The 18,351-nt window shown below is 39.1% G+C and overlaps 1 protein-coding gene across 3 annotated transcripts in view; it reads right to left on the reverse strand.

The window, feature by feature from the left end:
* Positions 1 to 644: 644 nt before the first annotated feature.
* TSPAN12 (tetraspanin 12) overlaps positions 645 to 18,351 on the reverse strand; it is a 61,436-nt gene continuing 43,729 nt past the window's right edge. For all 3 annotated transcript variants that reach the window (XM_027574748.2, XM_027574750.1, XM_035723396.1), the window contains exon 8: positions 645 to 2,207. In XM_027574748.2, coding sequence (XP_027430549.1) covers positions 1,902 to 2,207 — 306 coding nt within the window. In that variant the 3' untranslated portion in view covers positions 645 to 1,901. The remainder of the gene's footprint in view (positions 2,208 to 18,351) is intronic.

Below are 18,351 nucleotides of genomic sequence, written 5' to 3' on the forward strand. Positions count from 1 at the left end.
AATATATGCTTATTCTTTCTGTGCCTGAGACATACCAACAAAAAAAAGCAGGCATTCAGGGGCACCTGGGTGGCTCAGTGGGTTAAGCATCTGCCTTCAGCTCTTGGTCCTGGGATCGAGCCCCGCATGAGGTTCCCTGCTCAGCGGGGAGCCTGTTTCTTCCTCTCCCTCTGAGGTGAAGTTATGGGGAGATAGGTGTTGAGGAAATTATAAAAAGGGATACTTTTGGTTCTGACTGAGCAAAGGATTTACTCAGTTTTCAATTCAATCAATGGAAGAGATCAAATCTGGCAGTTGATTTCAAATATTGCATTTCTTAGAGTCGTTTTCTTCTAAAAATTAAGAGACTGGGATGTGAAAACATTGAGAAGATAAATTAGCATGAATGTGCATATTTTTATATTATAGCAAACAGCCACATTATTTATCATGTAGCTCAAAAACAAACCTGAAAAGTAAATGGGCATCTTTTCATCTTTTCTTACTGAGGATACATCCCCTTATAGATTAGTTCCAGAGTTTGGAAATCATTATTGTTACTTTACTCAGTCATTTCTTCTCATATTTCTCTCCCCTTGCTGATCTCGTTGAGTGGTAAAAGTGCTTATAATGTATAAAAATTAGACACAGACAAATGATTACTCTCTAGAAAATATTTATTGACACATTTAAATTTTCTTTACATTTTCTGAGAAATAAATGTAACACACAAAATACAGTAAAATGCACTCTCCCCATTTCAAATAAATATATTTTACTCTTGTAAAAAATTTAATAATCTGTGTAATTCACCACAGTATCTTAATCAGTGAAATAAAGCAAAGAATATCTCTGGTTAAATTGTCACTTATTTTAACGATTCTCACGACATTTTGCTGGAGAAAAGGAACACTATTCTCTGTAGAATTATATTCAGACCTGTGGACTATTGCCTTTTGTTTGGAGAAGACAAAGTTAAGCTCATTTTAAAAAGTGTTGACTGTCAAAAAGAGCCTTAGTTTGGGAGAAAGGTAGCATCCAAGATTTTGCTGAATGAACTACACTATGTGTAAGCTTTCTTGTTAATACTTCTTAGAGACCAGGCTACATTCTGAATTATAATGATTCCTATGCATCACACAGGCAATTTTTCAAAATTAGTGGTTAAGTATTTAAATTAACAGTTATGTACATAATATAAGCCCAACGTGGAATTTTAAAGCTCTATTAACAGGAAAGGTTAAAAATAATGGTGCTATACAGGACAAATTTATCCTTTTCACTCACGATTGTTATTCTTAACATTATAAGAACTGAAATCTATGGAATTATACAGACTTAACACAGACTCTTATATACACATAGATCCCTGATCAGTTTAAGACAATGTGTTAATTTGCTCTTGTAAGTGATAAGAATATTTTAGTAACCAGAAAAAAAATCACATTTAGGTAGTCACCAATCTTCAGAGTTTTCTTATGTATAATCTACCCACTCTCAAAAGAATATGTCACCAAGCAACACAGTTCATTAATATTGCCTAATTTCCTATGTTAGAAGTTCATTGGTACTTGATATACTAGCAAGCTTATGGAAGTAAATCAAACTTTACTGTAGCTCCAAATCCACCATAGCATAACTTGTTTACATGGCTTCAGAAATGATGGTCAAACTATGCCATCTTATACAGGCTATAAAGTGGGTATTAGATCTGTCCTCAGCATTATAAAGGGCATCAACCGCTGTCCAGGTGGTGACTTATAAAATGGAAATTTTCCCTCTTTATTTTAAAGGGTAGAAAATTTTATGCTTAGTCATTCCTTTATGGCAATATTTCTACACATTTCTGAAACATATAAGTGTGTACTCAAAAATTCACAAGTCCAATAAAATAAATTTGTGGTTTCCTTCTTTGACGTTCCCTATAATTCCTCCATCTCAAAGTGTGTAGTAAAGCTGTTTGCCACAGATGTGTGTTCAAAGATCCTCGACAGGCTTGGTTTCAACAGTTCTACTGAGTGACATGACAGGTGCTGAGTCGTGTCATTCTTCAGGGACATCATTTGGTCTGTCCCAGGCTCCCTTCTATCATAATAGAGAGCCCAGAGCAGAGTAATGGTGAGAATCATGGCCAAGATTTGTGTCACTCCAATGGAGATTCCCAGAAACCTTAGCACCTGTAGTTGTTTGGTTCCTCTCAAAAAGGAATACATTTTCTTCCCACAACCCTGTAAAAAAAATAACACAGGATTACTCTGGGGGTGTTACAGAGGGTCAAAATAATGAAAACAAACCATCTGTATCAGTTAATGGAACCAAACAGCTTGAATCATAGAAGTTTAACACAGCGACTCTCAACAGGGAATGCCTATGAGAAACCAGAGGGCAGATGGAGGTGAGCACTTTTTGAAAAGCCTGGCCAGGTGATTCTGATGAGCTCTCTCCTTTTGTCTTCCTCACAATCGGAAATTGAGAACCACTGGCATAAAACACAAGTAGAGCAGGGGTTGGTAAACTCTTTTTTTGTAAAGGGTCAGATAGTCAATCTTTTAGGCTTTGCTGGCCATATGGTCTCTATGGCAACTGCTCATCTCTGCCACTGTAACCAGAAAGCCACCATAGACAGTTTGTAAGTGAAAGCACATGGTTGCATTCCAGTGAAACCTCATGGTAGGCCAGATTTAGGGCCATAGATTGCTGACCCCTGGTGAAGAATGATCCAAATTTTCAAAAATAATGTTTCCTTATTATTATTTGTATTCACTCTTAGATGATAGCTCCTTTGGTCAGAGACTTTTCCCCAAGGATCAGGAACGTTTGCCCAGTCTACTGCTAAAACATGCTGGTGGGTAGAAGTCCCATCTCTTCCCCTTCCCCAACCCCACATGCATACACTTCTGCCCACTGCTCATAGAAGAAATACACATGGGGGCTTTTCTGCCATGACATCAAGTTCTAGTTCCACCAGGTAAGGGTTTGAAAGAATCTTTAGCTCCCCTACACACTAAAGACACCTGACTTCAAAAGATAAGCAAGGTTTTTGTTTGCTTGTGTTTAGTTTTAAGTATAAAAGGCTAAGGAGTGCCTGTGATAGAAGAGAATTCTGAAAGAAAAGAAGAGGGGGAAAAAGAAAGAAAGAAAGAAAAACTATAACCAAGGATCACAGGAGGGGTGGGGCAAAGGGAAGGAGGGAGAATGTGACTAACAACTGCCATAAGTCACTTCTCCAGTGAACAAAGTCTAGAGAAAATGCCAATGTCTCCATTGAGTCCACAGCAAAGAAAGGATAATTCATTCTTCTAAAGGGAAGCTGATTCTAAAGGAAGGTGAAAATCTAGGAAAGAATTTTATAATAATAAATTTCAAGAATTTTGAAGATTCTGAGATTTTACTCTATTTGGAAGCAAACTAATTAGCCTGTCACAGTTTCATGGACTTCTGGCAGAAGACAGAGACCAAAGATTTTATTACTCATAGCAACAGCAATAGCCAGAGTATGTGCCAGTTCCTCAAGATCTGGCAACACGGAGACAGCCAGATAATACCTGCGTACACATTGGCTGCATTATGGAAGAGAAATCTCAAGTTTAGGGAACCTTAATCTTTCATAATGGGCAGTAAACATAATTGTCCTTTGCTTTGAAGACAGACATTATTATACTGGACAGTAAATAAACCCACTCTTTTCTCTGGAGGGAGACACTATCTCTACCTTCAAGGCTGTTTCCTGTGCAAAAACCCTTGAAAAGAGGGATGCCTGAGTGGCTCAGTCAGTTAAGTGTCTGACTCTTGATTTTGGCTCAGGTCATGATCTCAGGGTCATGAGACTGAGTTCTGTGTCGGGCTCCAAGCTCAGCATGGAGTCTGCTTGTCCCTCTCTCTCTGCTCCTCCCCCTGCTCATTCTCTGTCTCTCTTAAATAAATAATAAATAATAAATAAATAAAATTTAAAAACCACCCTTGAAAAGATAGTCCAAAACAAAAGCATCCAGTGCTTCTACTCACAAGACATGCAGAAATGCAAGAGACCCATGGAAAATTATCTCCCAACAAAAAGAACTTGACTTTTCAAAACTTTTCTTCTGAGTTTGTGGTAAACAGTGACTTGGTCTGCTTACCCTATTGAGGCAGCTACTTGAATAAAAAGAAATCAATAATTACTTAGAAAATTGCCTCTTTGTTTTCTTCTCCAGATTCCACAAAGAACTCAACTAAATCAAGGAAAGCAAGACTACTGAATCAGTTGTTAATTTGTGCATTATAGTGGAGGAGAAGAATGAATAATACATAATTCTTAGATTTCCAAAGACATTGATCAGTAACTTTACTCCAGTAAGTCATTATTCTCAAGAAGCAAAAAATCATGCAGAACTAGTCATAGACATATTTCAAGAGCTTTTTCTGGTCAATCACGTAATGCAAATTAACAGCAAAAGATTAGCAAAATGTCATCAATTTCACCAAAGGCGAAATTAAAAATATTTAAAATTTAATACTAATTAACACTGGTTTAATAAAATCACTTCTCTGGCCATCTTACTTTTTCAATACTCACACCAACATGCATGTACATGCATGCATACACAAACACACACACATATATTCTGTGTATCACAAAATTCACCGAAGTTCAAATCCTTTTCAAAGAGTTTCATTCAGCTAGTCTATTACAGCGAACTCACTCTTATATTCTTATATTTATGTGTAATTCTAACAAGGATTCTTGCATGACACAGGATAGAATAATAGTTAGGATCATGAACCACAGAGCCAGAATTCTGAATTTCAAATCCCTGCTCTCCTACTTATAAGCTATGTGACTTTGGGCAAGTTACTTACTCTCTCTGCTTCAGTTTTCCCATCTGAAAAAGGTAATAATAGTGCCTATCTACCTGGGATATTGGGAAAATTAAATGAATAAACACACTTAATACTTAGAGTGGGGTCTAGTACATGGTAAGAGTCCAGTGCGTGTCAGCTCTGATCTGGTGTGTTGGCCCACGAAAGATTAGAAAGCTCAAATTAAAATAGATAGAAAATCTATGAAAAGCAAGTATGAATGAACAAGTACAAGGTACAACACTTTTTAAAAGAGTATGAAAATGCCAAAATCACAGCATTGTGTCACCACTATTGATGCAACAACAGCCCTTGCTCATAAGAGCCACAGTGGCTGATGCTGTTTTTCAGGATAGTGAAGTACTGACCTAAAATGATTATTTGCTACTGAGACATTGATCACTACCCTTCTCATGAAGCAGAGAGGTATTTAATATAGTTTGGAAAGGGTCACCTTAAAGATAGTCAAATTTAAAAGGTTTAGCTTCAAACATTTGGAAAATTAATTTATACGGATACATTATTTAACCTCATTGCCAGTACCAGATCACCAGATCCATCTTTAGAAAAAAGAAATTGATATAAAATGACTGTGGATAATATTAACTCCTTACCTATATTCTCAGTACTTAAAATAAAAATGGATGTTTAATAAGTAAATAAATGATTAGTTAGAATGGACATATCAATAATCTGGTAATAACAATTAAAATGAGCTTCAGAATTAAATGTAAACCGTTCAAGATATACATATGGTGATGTTTCAATCCTGTGAAATGCTTTAAGTCGATTATCATTTGAATTTTACCTTTTCAGTAGTCACTGCTACTTAAATTTTACCTATATAGCTCTTCTTCTTCTTTTGTGAGAATGAGACAGCATTATCATGATATATAGTTCTTCTTATTGGCATAAGATCTCCTACCCCTTTTGACTAATTCATTCGAACTTAAAAAAAATACAGGAAAGGTAATGTTTCTTTTTCAAATCTGTGAGTAAAATCAAGCAGAGATTGATAACTGAACTACAGTCTATTGAGTTTCATATTTTGGCTTTGGGGAAAGTCTGTTCTGATTATATTTTAAACAACCACATTTATTTCAAAAAACATAGTAAATTATATCATCCAGGATGGTTTGGGGGATGCGATATACTACTTAACACTGCATGTTCTAGAGTGGGAGGGGACTTGGGATATTAATGAGTTCGACTTCTTAACCTTTAAGAATATGGCTAAAAAGCACTTCCAGAACAACAGTGGCAAAATTGGCAGAGAAACGACCTCTAAACAGTCTCTCTTCCACATAAGCAATGAAAGAACTAGCAAAATCAGCTTTTTTAGAACTCTGAAAATTAACCAATCTTGTAGCAATCTGAGGAGCATTATTCAAGAAAAGTACCTAAGTCTCAGTCAGAACAGCAAGCTCTGTCACATTTTAATTAGCCCTCTCCCAGCCCCACTCTCCAGCTCTGCAGTAGCCTTGAAAATCAACAGTCCATAATTATGGTGAAAACCAGTGGCCTGGAAGCCAGAGGCAACAGAATAGGATTGGAGCTCCTTCAAAGCCCCATTCTCAGATAATTGTCATTATTTGTCCTATCTCATGGTTCCCTGGAAGACCTCATTCGCAAGGCTGTTTTTCTTTGAACCTGAGTTGGAGCTCAACCAGCCCAACAGCCTTTTCCCTGAGGGTGTTTGTCAAAAGCAACCAGAGGAACACTGAGGTTGCCTGAGGCAGTGCATAATAATTGCACACAATGAGCTAGTCAAAAAGCTTAAAAAGAAAATCTGGGGGAATGAGAAGTCCCCAGGGGCCTTGGCAAAGTTCTGGGATACTTGTGGGGATCTGCAAAGTTCCACACATGAGGCGGGCAGTGCTCCTGCCCAGGGCTGTGCACATGCTAAGGAAAGACCCAGGAAGGCACTAAGATCTTACCTCTGGCTAACTTTGAAGCTCTATGCACCCTTGACAGAGACTGGGAGGCTTACTGGTTCCAGGCATCAACTGACCCCTAAGTTACCTGAGCAGACTTCAGGGCCCACACATGACAAAGAATACAGAGTTTATAGAATTAGTTCAGGAAGGTTATTAAGGAACAAGTGAACAACAACCTCAACAAACTCGGGGCAGGGAGGAGAATCTGATTTCCGGAGTTGCCACATTTTATTATTTAAAATGTCTTGTTCTCAACAACAACAACAAGATGTGCAAAGAAACAAGAAAGGATGGCTCATATACACACAAAAAAAGCCTTCAAAGAAAATGCACTTCTAATGAAAGGAATTTCCTGCCTCACTGGACCATCCTGTCCACACTTGAGAACACTAATTCTTCAACTTTTCCTTATTGGAACCTGTCTTCCTAATAAGATGTGTTGGTCCTGGTTCTGCTCTCAGAGGATCTCTTTTCCATAAGGTGGAGAGCTGTATCTGAAGCCATCACTTTCTCTTGAACTATTCTCTTCTCCAGACTAAATATTCTAATTCCCTCAAGTTTTCTAAATATATACACTGCATCAGCCTACTGAGCTCTTTCTGGATTGTGCTGATTTGGTCAATGTTTCTCTGAAAATAACACTGATTTTTAACTTTAAAAAACTAAAAATGCTGTAAAATATTAAGACAACCGAGGCTGTTGTGAAGGTTTGGATCCCTGGCAAAAAGCTTTTCAGGTTCCCTAGAAATGTGGACATGGGGTTGCATCACAGGACACATAGTCAGGACCTGGCCTCCTTCCAGATCTCAGAAATAATCACTAAAGATTATCTTTGCATCAAGATGGGCAAGGGTTGTTTATTCAAAGCAAAGGTCTTAGGATCCTCAATTTTTATAACAATATATCAGCCTTATCACTACCTCAGTTAGTTTACAGAGCACATAGATAACCCCTCAAACAAGACAGAATTTTAGTACTTAAGTTTGTCATTAGAATTCATTAAATACAGGGGCGCCTGGGTGGATCAGTCAGTTAGCGTCTGCCCTGGGCTGTGGTCATGATCCCAGGGTCCTGGGAAGGAGCCCTGCTCAGTGGGGAGCCTGCTTCTCCTCTCCCTCTGCCCCTCTCCGTGCTTGTGCTCTCTCTCTCATACCCTCTCTCTTTCTCAAATAAATAAAATCTTAAAAAAAAAAAAAGAATTCATTAAATACAAATCTCTCTATACTGCACACAATTTAATATTTTTTGATGATGATCCAGAAGGTATTGTAGCAACTTGCCGCATATCAAGCATCACGCTGAATATCAGTGAATCATTTACACAATTACTTAAAGTTAGGGATTAACTTCCCAAAAGAACATTCCTCATCTTGAAGATAGTATTTTTCCCAGATTCCTGTGTAAGTACTGTATAGCAGCACTGTCCTCCTCAGCCACTCTAAACTCTTCACAGAAACAGCTCCAGGGCTGATGGTCCATTCCACATCATCCTCATTGAAGAAATTCAATCTGAACACAAGCTGTGAGCTTATTTTCAGCCAGTAGATAATCATGCATAAGGTTTACACTTTTCAGTGAAACTTGGTCACTGTTGTTGAAAAACAAGACACCAAGTCTAGAGAAAAAAACATACAAATGTGTCTCTATATACTCCATTGTACTATTCATAGAGACTTAGTTGCATAAACAAACATTTCTGTTGAGTGAGTCAAAGAGGAAACAGAAATGTTAGAGTTCAAAACTGCATTCCATTTCACAAAGGGGGTTTTATTCAGAATGGGAAAGAACTGAATTACACTTATTTGCTTTTCTCAAAATAAAATACTCTTAAGTTGATTTACCTTGAATATTTTTCTTCCTAAATAAAGCTATGTTAGTCCTACATTAATAACTTCAGAAAATTCAAAATTATGAATAAGCATAATGGCTAACCTACTTTACTTGCTGAAATATTAAAATTCTGGTCAACTATTAACTGTAAATAATAACAGTACCTTTTTATCAGAGAAAAAACATCACTAATCCCTGTATTTCCTAGAATCTATTGGAAGGCATGTCAGGATGCCTCATTTCACTTGAGGAAATGATACACTTGAAATTATGCTCTGATCGAGCTCCAAAATGATTTTCTAAAATTGGAAGAACCCCTCGGCTTTTCATTACTCAATATTCACAGGCCACATAAAAAAATTAGGCAGACTTCTAATCAGCTTATGAAGATAAGGTATAAATAGGTGTAGGTGCCACTACATGCCAGTATTGATATTTTTTCTAATGGATGTTTGGTAATAAACATGACTGTCAAGTTTGAAATGACTGTGTTAATTATCAGGTACAAATATATAGTCTTCAGCTTTATTTCTTCTAAAATTAAAAAAACTGAATGCAGTTCATGAGTCCATGAGCTTTACACAGGTTGAACCAAATGTTCTCCACTGATAATTATAAATGCTGCAGGGAAGAAATGTTTCTTTAAAAAAAAATTAAATAGCAAGTAATAAAATTCACCATGGGACGTTCTGTTCTCTTAAGAGTAAGGTTAACCAAACCCATGCATAGAAAATGCAGTAGAAAAAGTCTTCCTATTTCTTCCTATTCCTATAAAAAAGATTTTATTTTTACTTTTTTTTTTTTAATTTTGAGAGAAAGAGACAGCAGAGCAAGAGACCAAGAGCAGTGGGAAGGGGCAAAGGGAGAGGGAGAAGCAGGTTCCCTGTTGAGCAGGGCTGGATCCCAGGACGCTGGGATCATGACCTGAGCCGAAAGCAGACGCTTAACCCACTGAACCACCCAGGCACCCCAAGTCTTCCTATTTCTTAATGACAGTCCTTCATATCTTGTTTAATTTTCACTTTATCTCCACTGGATAGACAGAATCACCAAATTTAAAAGACTGCATCTACGGAACATTTTTCATTTTTACAAAAAGATGTGGTTGTAAAGAGACTCTGGAGTCAGAAAACCCAGACAGTGCTGTTCTCGCCATGAGGCCAGCTCCAGCAGTGGGCACTCCCTGACTGAGGGAGCAGAAGCACATTTACAAGCTGTTCCATCAAACAGTGTCTCTCATTGGGCCCTTTGGCCACCTAAATTTCGTCTGTAAGAAGTGGGAAGGTGTTAAAACAAGTGAAGTGGGAAACCACGTGAAGTTCCCAAAACCTTGATCTGAAAATCTGCTTTCAGCCAGCACAAATATATATATATAACCAGAAAATGCATACTTTTCCTGTATTGACTCACAAAACTGGGTGCAAATTGGCTAGTTAAAAATCTAATCATAGATTGTTAACTGTTCTAATTACTTTAATAAATACATTAATATATAACAATTATTGTCATTACTGTCATTAGCTACCACCATGCATTGAAGATTAGTGTTTATTATGTGCCAAGTGGTTTGCTAAGCATTTCTCATTAAGAAGCTCCATTTATCCTTGTACTACTAGAATGAGGTAGGTACTATTATTATCTCATTATACAAATAAAGACATTGAGGTTCACAAGTGAAAAAGAAGCTACAAACACTCAGCTTGTTCCTCACCATGTATTCCACATCTCAAAACTTTAGTGCCTAAAAATACGGGCTTTGAAATCAAATAGATCTGAGCTCAGTCCCTGACAAGCTATTACACGGGGTTAGGTCACTTAGCCTCTTTTCTTATCTCACTTTTCTCATCTGTAAAATGGAGAGAATAATACTGTACCTTAATAGAAACATTTTTGGGCTCAAATAAGGTCATGCATATTTATAGAGTTATATCAATGTGTATCTTATTTGGAAAATCCAAGGTGTCCTTTCCAATCCCTAATTTACTTTACCTCTCAGCTATTACTGGTAGTATTTACTATAAACGGGCACTGTTATAAGGGCTTTATAGATGTTAATTCACTCTCCAAACAAGCCTAACCCGGGTACTTTGGTTATCCACATTTTGCCGCGGAGAAAAATGAAACACAGAGACACGAAAACCTTGCCCAAGGTCACACAGCTAGTAAGGGGCAGAGCAAAGATTAAACCTCTAGAGTCTGGCTTCGGAGCCCAGTCTTAACCTCTGAACCACACTTCTTCACTATTCCTAAAGTCCTCTCCTTCCTTAACTTCCAGGACACTGCTTTCCATTTCTCCTCTGTCTCCAACAGGTGGGTCTCCTCTGCTTTCCCTCTGCGGCGCCATGCCCCAACTTTGTCCTCTCCTGCAGGTGTGACACCAACTCTTCATTGGACCTTAGATCCCCCCATGCATTCACTGCCTCATCCTACACTGATGATACCTTAATAGAAACTGCCAGTCCCCCCACCTGCTCCAGTCCGTTCTCCACTTCTTCACAGTAACCAGTGCTGTCTGTGGGAACACAGCCTCTCAGAGACCCCACTTCCCAGCCTCCCTTGCAGCTAAGTGGGGCCACGGGAGCCCTCGTCAATGGAATGGGAGCAGAGATGATGAGCGCTGAATGCGTTGGAGCTTCTTCCCACGCCCTCCTTCTTCCCACTGCCTGGAACTGGAGAGAAACAGGAGCAATTTTGAAAGACAGGTATTAAAAAAAGATGAAAGTGTCTCACCATCCTGGGTCCCTGGAGGAACCTATGCAGCAGAGCCCCTGGCTGCCTGGCCCACCGGACTGGTTTACGAGAGAAAAACAGATTCCCACCGTATTCAAGTCATTGCATTTGGAGTGAGCTCTTTCCCTGTGCAGTCCACACAAAATCCACGTCTCTGCCTGAATTAGGTCTACCAAGTGTCATCTCCTCACTCACATGGCTCACATGGCAACAGTTTCCTTCCTCTGCTCCCCTGCCTGGAGACCCGGTCCTCACCTCCACTCTGCTTCACAATGCGGACACAATGATTCTGAAGCACAAATCTAAAATTGTTACTTCGTGAAGTCCTTCTTTCAGGTCAGAATATTATAATGGCTTTCTTCTGCATAAAAACTCTAAAGGCAGTATCTGTAAGTCTTCATTAACAGAGCACAAGAAGAGAAGCAGAGCAGTGAAAAGGTAACAGGAAACCTGCAACAGAACTATGTCGGGAAGAGAGGGAAAGGAAAGAAGAATACATGTGTCCACCTGAGGCAAAACTGGCAGAACGGTTCGAAGCCTGATTAGATGAAGCAAGCCTGAAGATAAAAGGGATTTTCCCCCTACCAAGCACAGACTGGTCCTGCAGGGCTCTGGATGATAAAACAGACATCACCCCAAGTCAGAGTCAACCCGACCCCCACTGACAGTTGCTGAGGAGATAATGGAGTCAGCCGAGAGGCAGGAGGGAGTGTCTTTGACTTCATATAAAAGAACCCCGAGAATGGATCTTCTTGGGGATGTTCCATCTAAATAACCACTGAGCCTGAAAGCTGCCTACCATTTACTCTCTGGGCAGGAGGTTCTGTGTGTGTTTATCTGAGAACGGAGTTTCATTATTAATAAATCGGAATCCCGCGACTACTCAGTGATAAGCCTTCCTTTCATAATAATGCCTCGAATTTGTGAACGTGCCTGCCTTTCTGTGTGGCAACTACTCACAGACTTTAGCATAAAATGCATGCAGTAGCCGGACAACAGGGCTCTTCCTAATGCAGTGCCTGCCCTGTCCAGCCCTGCCAGAAGGCCCTCCTCCCACCCTATGCTCCAGCTGAGCTTCCAGCTCTAACTTTGCACCGCGGCTTCTTTGCTTGCCACATGCCCTTTTCGGCCCCATGCCCCCCAAATGTTTTCTGCATGTGGCTAACACCTGCTTATCTCAATGAATGATGAGCCCCTCTATGTTCTCATGTTGCACATCTCAAACATAAACACAATGGTAATTAAAGATTGCCTACCCTGTGTCCGGCTCCTTCTTGTGCCCCCATTTAGGTTCATCTAATTCCTAGCTCTATTCTAGCCACTGATGTGCAGATCATTACTATGCAGACTTGACTAACTTTATGTTCCTGAACCTGGCCAGCACCTGGTCGGGGACCTAAACTGTTACATCTAGCGTCCTGCCTTGCATTTCGCTTTCAACACTCGCCCCTTATTTTGTTTAGCTTTTTTTGTGCATGTGGTGATTTACTTGGTCGTAAGAAGAATCCTACTAGTAATTTAAGAGCAAGGTTACTTGGGAGAGAAATAATCAATCTCATAACTATGTAGAACTTGCCAGAAAGCCATACATACCCCCATCCCCCACCAACTCCTTTTGTATCTACAACACTCCGTCATGTCTCTACCGCAGAGAATTGCTAAGGAAGTGTTTATGTTTAGGATGTTGCGTGTGAAAATTATAAAATCAAAGTTGGTTCTATTAGTCGAAACAGATACATAGTACAGACTCACCTCTCTAACTGTCAACAGGAGAAGAGTGTTAACAAAAAGTGTTGAGGGCTGAGATGCTGCCCAGAAAAAAAAATGGTATAGATTATAAAACAAATACCATTTTCCAACACCAACAGGGTACAAAGGAGATAAGGAAGAACAGGACCTCCAGTGTGTGGGGGAGGACAGCCTGAACTCATGACTCTCAGCTCACATAGCAGATAACAGACAACAGAAAACAAAAACTTAAAATGAACCATCCTAGGGGCACCTGGATGGTGCCGACAGTTAAGCATCTGACTCTTGGTTTCAGTTCGGATTGTGGTCTCAGGGTCCTGAGATCGAGTCCTGCGTGAGGCTCTGCACTCAGCACGGAGTCGACCTGAGATTCTCTCCTCTGTCCCTCCTGCTTGTGCTCTTGCGTGTGCCCACAAAAAAATGAACCATCCCACATGGTTCACTGTGAGCTGCCCCCACCTTTAACTGGGATGATGTGGGGGAGCATCCCTAAATGTCCATGTACCTTCTGTGAGCACTACAGATCTATACATACTTGTCACCATCTGGGTTCTTCATCCTTTAACCAAGGCTCAGAGAGATCACATCCCTTCACTTCCATGCTCCCTGCCCTTCCCTATCACCCTGTTTGTAGATGTTTTCTGTCACTCAGAGAAGAAATAAATAACCACCTAAAGAGGCAGAAATGGTTTGGGGCAAAATTACTTGTCACAAAGGAAATCATAAAGAGTATTTGCTATTCAAAGCCAATACCACATGGAACATATCTTTATATGTTTTATATATATATATATATATCCTTTATATAAGGATCTAAAAGGGAAGTGTTCTGAAGGCACTCAGCTGTGTGGCACTCATCTCTCTGTCCAGCCCTCATATAAACTGCTGTGAATACTATTTTTCTGAAGAAGCAGTCAACATCTTTCCATAGTGGTCTTTCTTCTAACTATAAAACAAAAAAATGTGTCTATGGGGATAATTTTACTTCACTCTCTGTTCCTCTTTGTTTTACATTTTGAGTTGGTCCATGTGAAGTAGGGCCTGTTGTGAACATGTTTACTTCCATGTAGTTTTCTTAGGTGGCATACAGAGAAGGAAAATGGCATTTCAGTCCCTTTGAGGAGATGTTTATGCTTCATTTAACATCTGGGGTAGCAGACACTGCAACTATCTCTACAACTGTGGTTCTTCACACTTTTAGGTATAAAACCCCAAGAAAAGTTGATGAAGGCAATGGATCCTAGTCACAGAAAAAAATGCACATAAAATATTGAAAACAATTTCAGCAGTATCACCTTTCCCTTGAAGCCTGTCCAGCAAGAGCTTAGGTCCACGGGCAAGAGATTGGGAGTCCCTCTCTGCAAAGTCTTTTTCTCTGCTAGCCTTCTTTATTTTCCTCTCCGGTTTTTGTTTTGTTTTTTCCTCCAGATCAGGTCTAGACAGAGAACTTTAGTAACGATAGGGTAGAAAACTCAGCAGGTGAGAGAAGAAAAAGATACAGCCCAGTCCTGTATTCTACCAACTTCAACTTGGAGAAGGTGTTTTGCTGAGGCCAGGTCTCACACCTAGTATATAGAGAGTGTGGTTGCACAAACAATCCCAAAGAGCAAGGTAGTCAGCAGTCAGTAATCACTGGCCTAGGCTAGCCCTGGGTGGGCTTTTGCATTTGTAGTTTCTTAGGGTAGGAAAAAAAAAAATTCTTCAGTGGATCTTTGAACGGCTGCATCCTTCTCATCTATTGCTCTCAGTTCAAATGTCACTTCTTAAAAGAGAGGGTTCCTAACCATCCTAAGTAGCTCCCTCACCAATAAAGCCATTCTCCAGCATATGACCCTACTTAGGGAGTCTTCAAAATGCTTTTACCACTGCCCGAAATTATTTTTTATTGCTGTGTTTATCTTGCTAAATGTCTATCATCCTAATTAGAATCTAAGTTATACAGGAGGGATTTTTGTCTGCAACATTCTCTGCTATATCCTCAGCATTTACAATAGCACCTGGAGCCCAGGAGGCACTCAAAAAACATTCTGACTTAATGAATGTGACGGAACCAAATTGATGATCAGAAATATTTTCATCTGCGATTTTTACATCTACACTTTTATACAAGTGTGTAGCTCATTACAGGTATTGGAGGACCTGCGTACCAAATCCAATAATACCTCTGATGGGAATGTTTCTAAAATTTGCGATTGTTGCTATATTTCTGCTCTGTCATTTTTCATAGGTTCCAAATGTGTCATAAAATATTATTGGGTCAGGGACCATGCAGGCCACCAGATGGTTGCGAATGATTTATTTCCTTGATTTCAGACTACTGATGAAAGATTGCAGGAAGAAAGCCAGTTCTTATCTCTGAGCTTACAGAATACGAAAGATAAAAGGGACCTTGAAGTTCATCGAGTCCAGATCCACTCTTAATTCAAAAACCCATCCTACCCCCCAACGACATGGTTATCTGACCTTGACTTTAATATTTTTAGTGATGAGACACTCATTATTTTACAAGAGAACCTGTGTCACAATTGGACGGATTTTGGTGAGCGAGGTCTTCCTTCTATTGATTCAAAATTTCCTTCCTGTAACGTCTGGCCCCTGGAGCAACAATGAGTAAGTCTAGTTCCTGTTCTGAATGATGAACTTTGAAATATCTGAAGACATCTAAAATATCTCCCCTTAGTATCTGCTACTTCGGAATAAGCAACGTAAATACCTCCAGCTATCCCTCACTTGTTCCTCCCTGATAGACCCCTCATCTTCCAGGTGGATGGTCTCTGGGCACTCTTCAATTAGGAAACATATGTTCTCCAGGGCAAGGTGGAATTAAGTCTTATTTTTAATGATGGATTTAATTGTACTTGTGCCATAAAGCTACTAAGTGATCCACTTTTGTAAGTCAACTATGCATATAATTATGCACTATATCATTACCAATACCAGCATCTGTTATTAATTATAAAATGTAAAAGCAGATTTACTCTGATATAATGAACCTCCATCTCTGTGGGAAGTCTGTCTAAACAACATCTCGTAACTGACAAGGCCAGCTTGCTACTGAAAGTGTTTTGATGAAAATATGAAAAAGCCTTTCAAATAATCTGGTTCCTCAATTTGCACATGCACGATCATGTGGCTTCTTTCAATCTCAAAATTCATGGAATAAGCAATTATAGACAGCCTGAAAGTAAAGCATTCCAGGATAAATACTACTACTGGAAATAATCTAAGACATACCAGTAAAATGAATTGCATTTTTACAGCAAGAAAATTTTATCAAATGTTTAATTGAATGCTTTTCAACTAAACAAAGTACAGTTGAAGTGACGGTCCATATTCAGACTTTATGGGAAGATCTGGTAAACTGATTCATGTTTTGACATTCTTATGATCAATGTTGGTTATAATCATATTATCAGTATTAATCACTAAAGAAGGTAGAGATTATTATATATGGTGGTGTAGCCCAATGGTTTGCCATATTGACTTGCCACTCCTAAAAACTAACAAAAGTTCACACTAGGAAAGTTGGATAGGTTTCAATTCACATCTATACTTACATCTATACTGTAATCATTTGTGTCTTTAAAACCTAGTAGTGAGTTATAATGTATTTGGATATCCACAATTATGTTTGCATTTAATAATATCTTGGAAATATTAAGCACTGTTTTCTGTTTTATGGAATGAACAGGGCTTTAACTGTTGAACTTGTTAGTTGACCATCCTTATTTCAGACTTTCACCCAGAAAAAAAGATGTAGCATAATCACGGAGAACTCAGAGACACTGACCCAATAAGTCTTTGATATCTTTTCAAATAAACAACCCGAGTAATTCAGTTGTTTCAACAATTTTTGTTATGAGTTGTGTTCCCTCCAAATGCGTATGTTGAGGTCCTAATCCCCAGAACCTCAGAATGGGATCTTATTTGGAAATAGACTCACTGCAGATATAATTAGTTAAGATGAAATCGTACTGAAGAAGGGTGGGTCCCTAAAGCAATATGACTGGTGTCCTTTTGAACAAGGTGAAATCTGGAGATATATACAAACAGGGAAGAAGTCCATGTGAAGGTGAAGGCAGAGATTGGGGTGAAGCTTCTACAACCAAGGAACGGCAAAGATTGCCATCAAACCACCAGAAGCTGAGAGACGGGCACAGAACAGATTCTTCCTCACCCCCCTCAGAAGGAACTGAGCTTGTTGACACCTTGATCTCAAGCCTTCTAGCCTTCAGAACCATGAAACAATAAATATCTGCTGTTTAAATCACTCACTTTGTGGTACTTTGTTACAGCCGCCCTAGGAAACTAACACAATTCTGAATCTCTTAAAAAATACTTGGCACACTTCTCTGTGGCATGTCTTCAGAGCCCAAAGCACTTTATTTTGGATATGCTTAATGTGACATAGTCTTGTCCTCTGAGACGAATTTTTTTTAAAAGATTTTATTTATTTATTTGAGAGAGAGAATGAGAGACAGAGAGCACAAGAGGGAAGAGGGTCAGAGGGAGAAGCAGACTCCCCGCTGAGCAGGGAGCCCGATGTGGGACTCGATCCCGGGACTCCAGGATCATGACCTGAGCCGAAGGCAGTCGCTTAACCAACTGAGCCACCCAGGCGCCCTGAGATGAATTTTTTAACAGCCAAAAGCTACACATATCTAAGATATAAAGATGATGGATCATTTGTGTACATAATCCACCATCTTTTTCAAATAATTTACACCATAAATTAATGAAACTGATTTTTGTGCATCTCTACAACTGACTTTGGCAGTCTAAAAGATGTTTTGAACAATAATAGTATTTCTAGGGAAAAATGTATAACCTCCTAAGGTAACCATCTTGAAATATATATAAAAAGGCATGTTTTATAAATCATGACATTCTGTTTTGAAGTTTCACTCTTTATAGCTATATTATATACACGTGTGTGTGTGTGTGTGTGTACGTGCATGTATGGATGATATATTCTGAATAGTGTGAGTTAACTTTATGGTAAGCCAGAGGTTCTCAATAGTGCTTTGTGATACCCAGATGCTCGACTGGAGATGTTCCTGGGAAATGATCCCAGCCCCTTGCCCTGAGCACCTTCCCTTCCATTTGGTTTACATTTTGATCTTCCATTCTAGATCAAGACTGCAATAAAATTTTCTGTAATGTGGAAATGTCTTATGTCTGCATTGTCTAATACAGAAGCTGCTAGTCTCAAGTGGTCTTTAAGCATTTGAAATGTAGCTATTTCAACTAAGGAAATGACATTTTAATTTAATTTAATTTTAGTTTA

Source organism: Zalophus californianus, chromosome 12 (genome assembly GCF_009762305.2).
Source record: "Zalophus californianus isolate mZalCal1 chromosome 12, mZalCal1.pri.v2, whole genome shotgun sequence".
NCBI lineage: Eukaryota > Metazoa > Chordata > Mammalia > Carnivora > Otariidae > Zalophus > Zalophus californianus.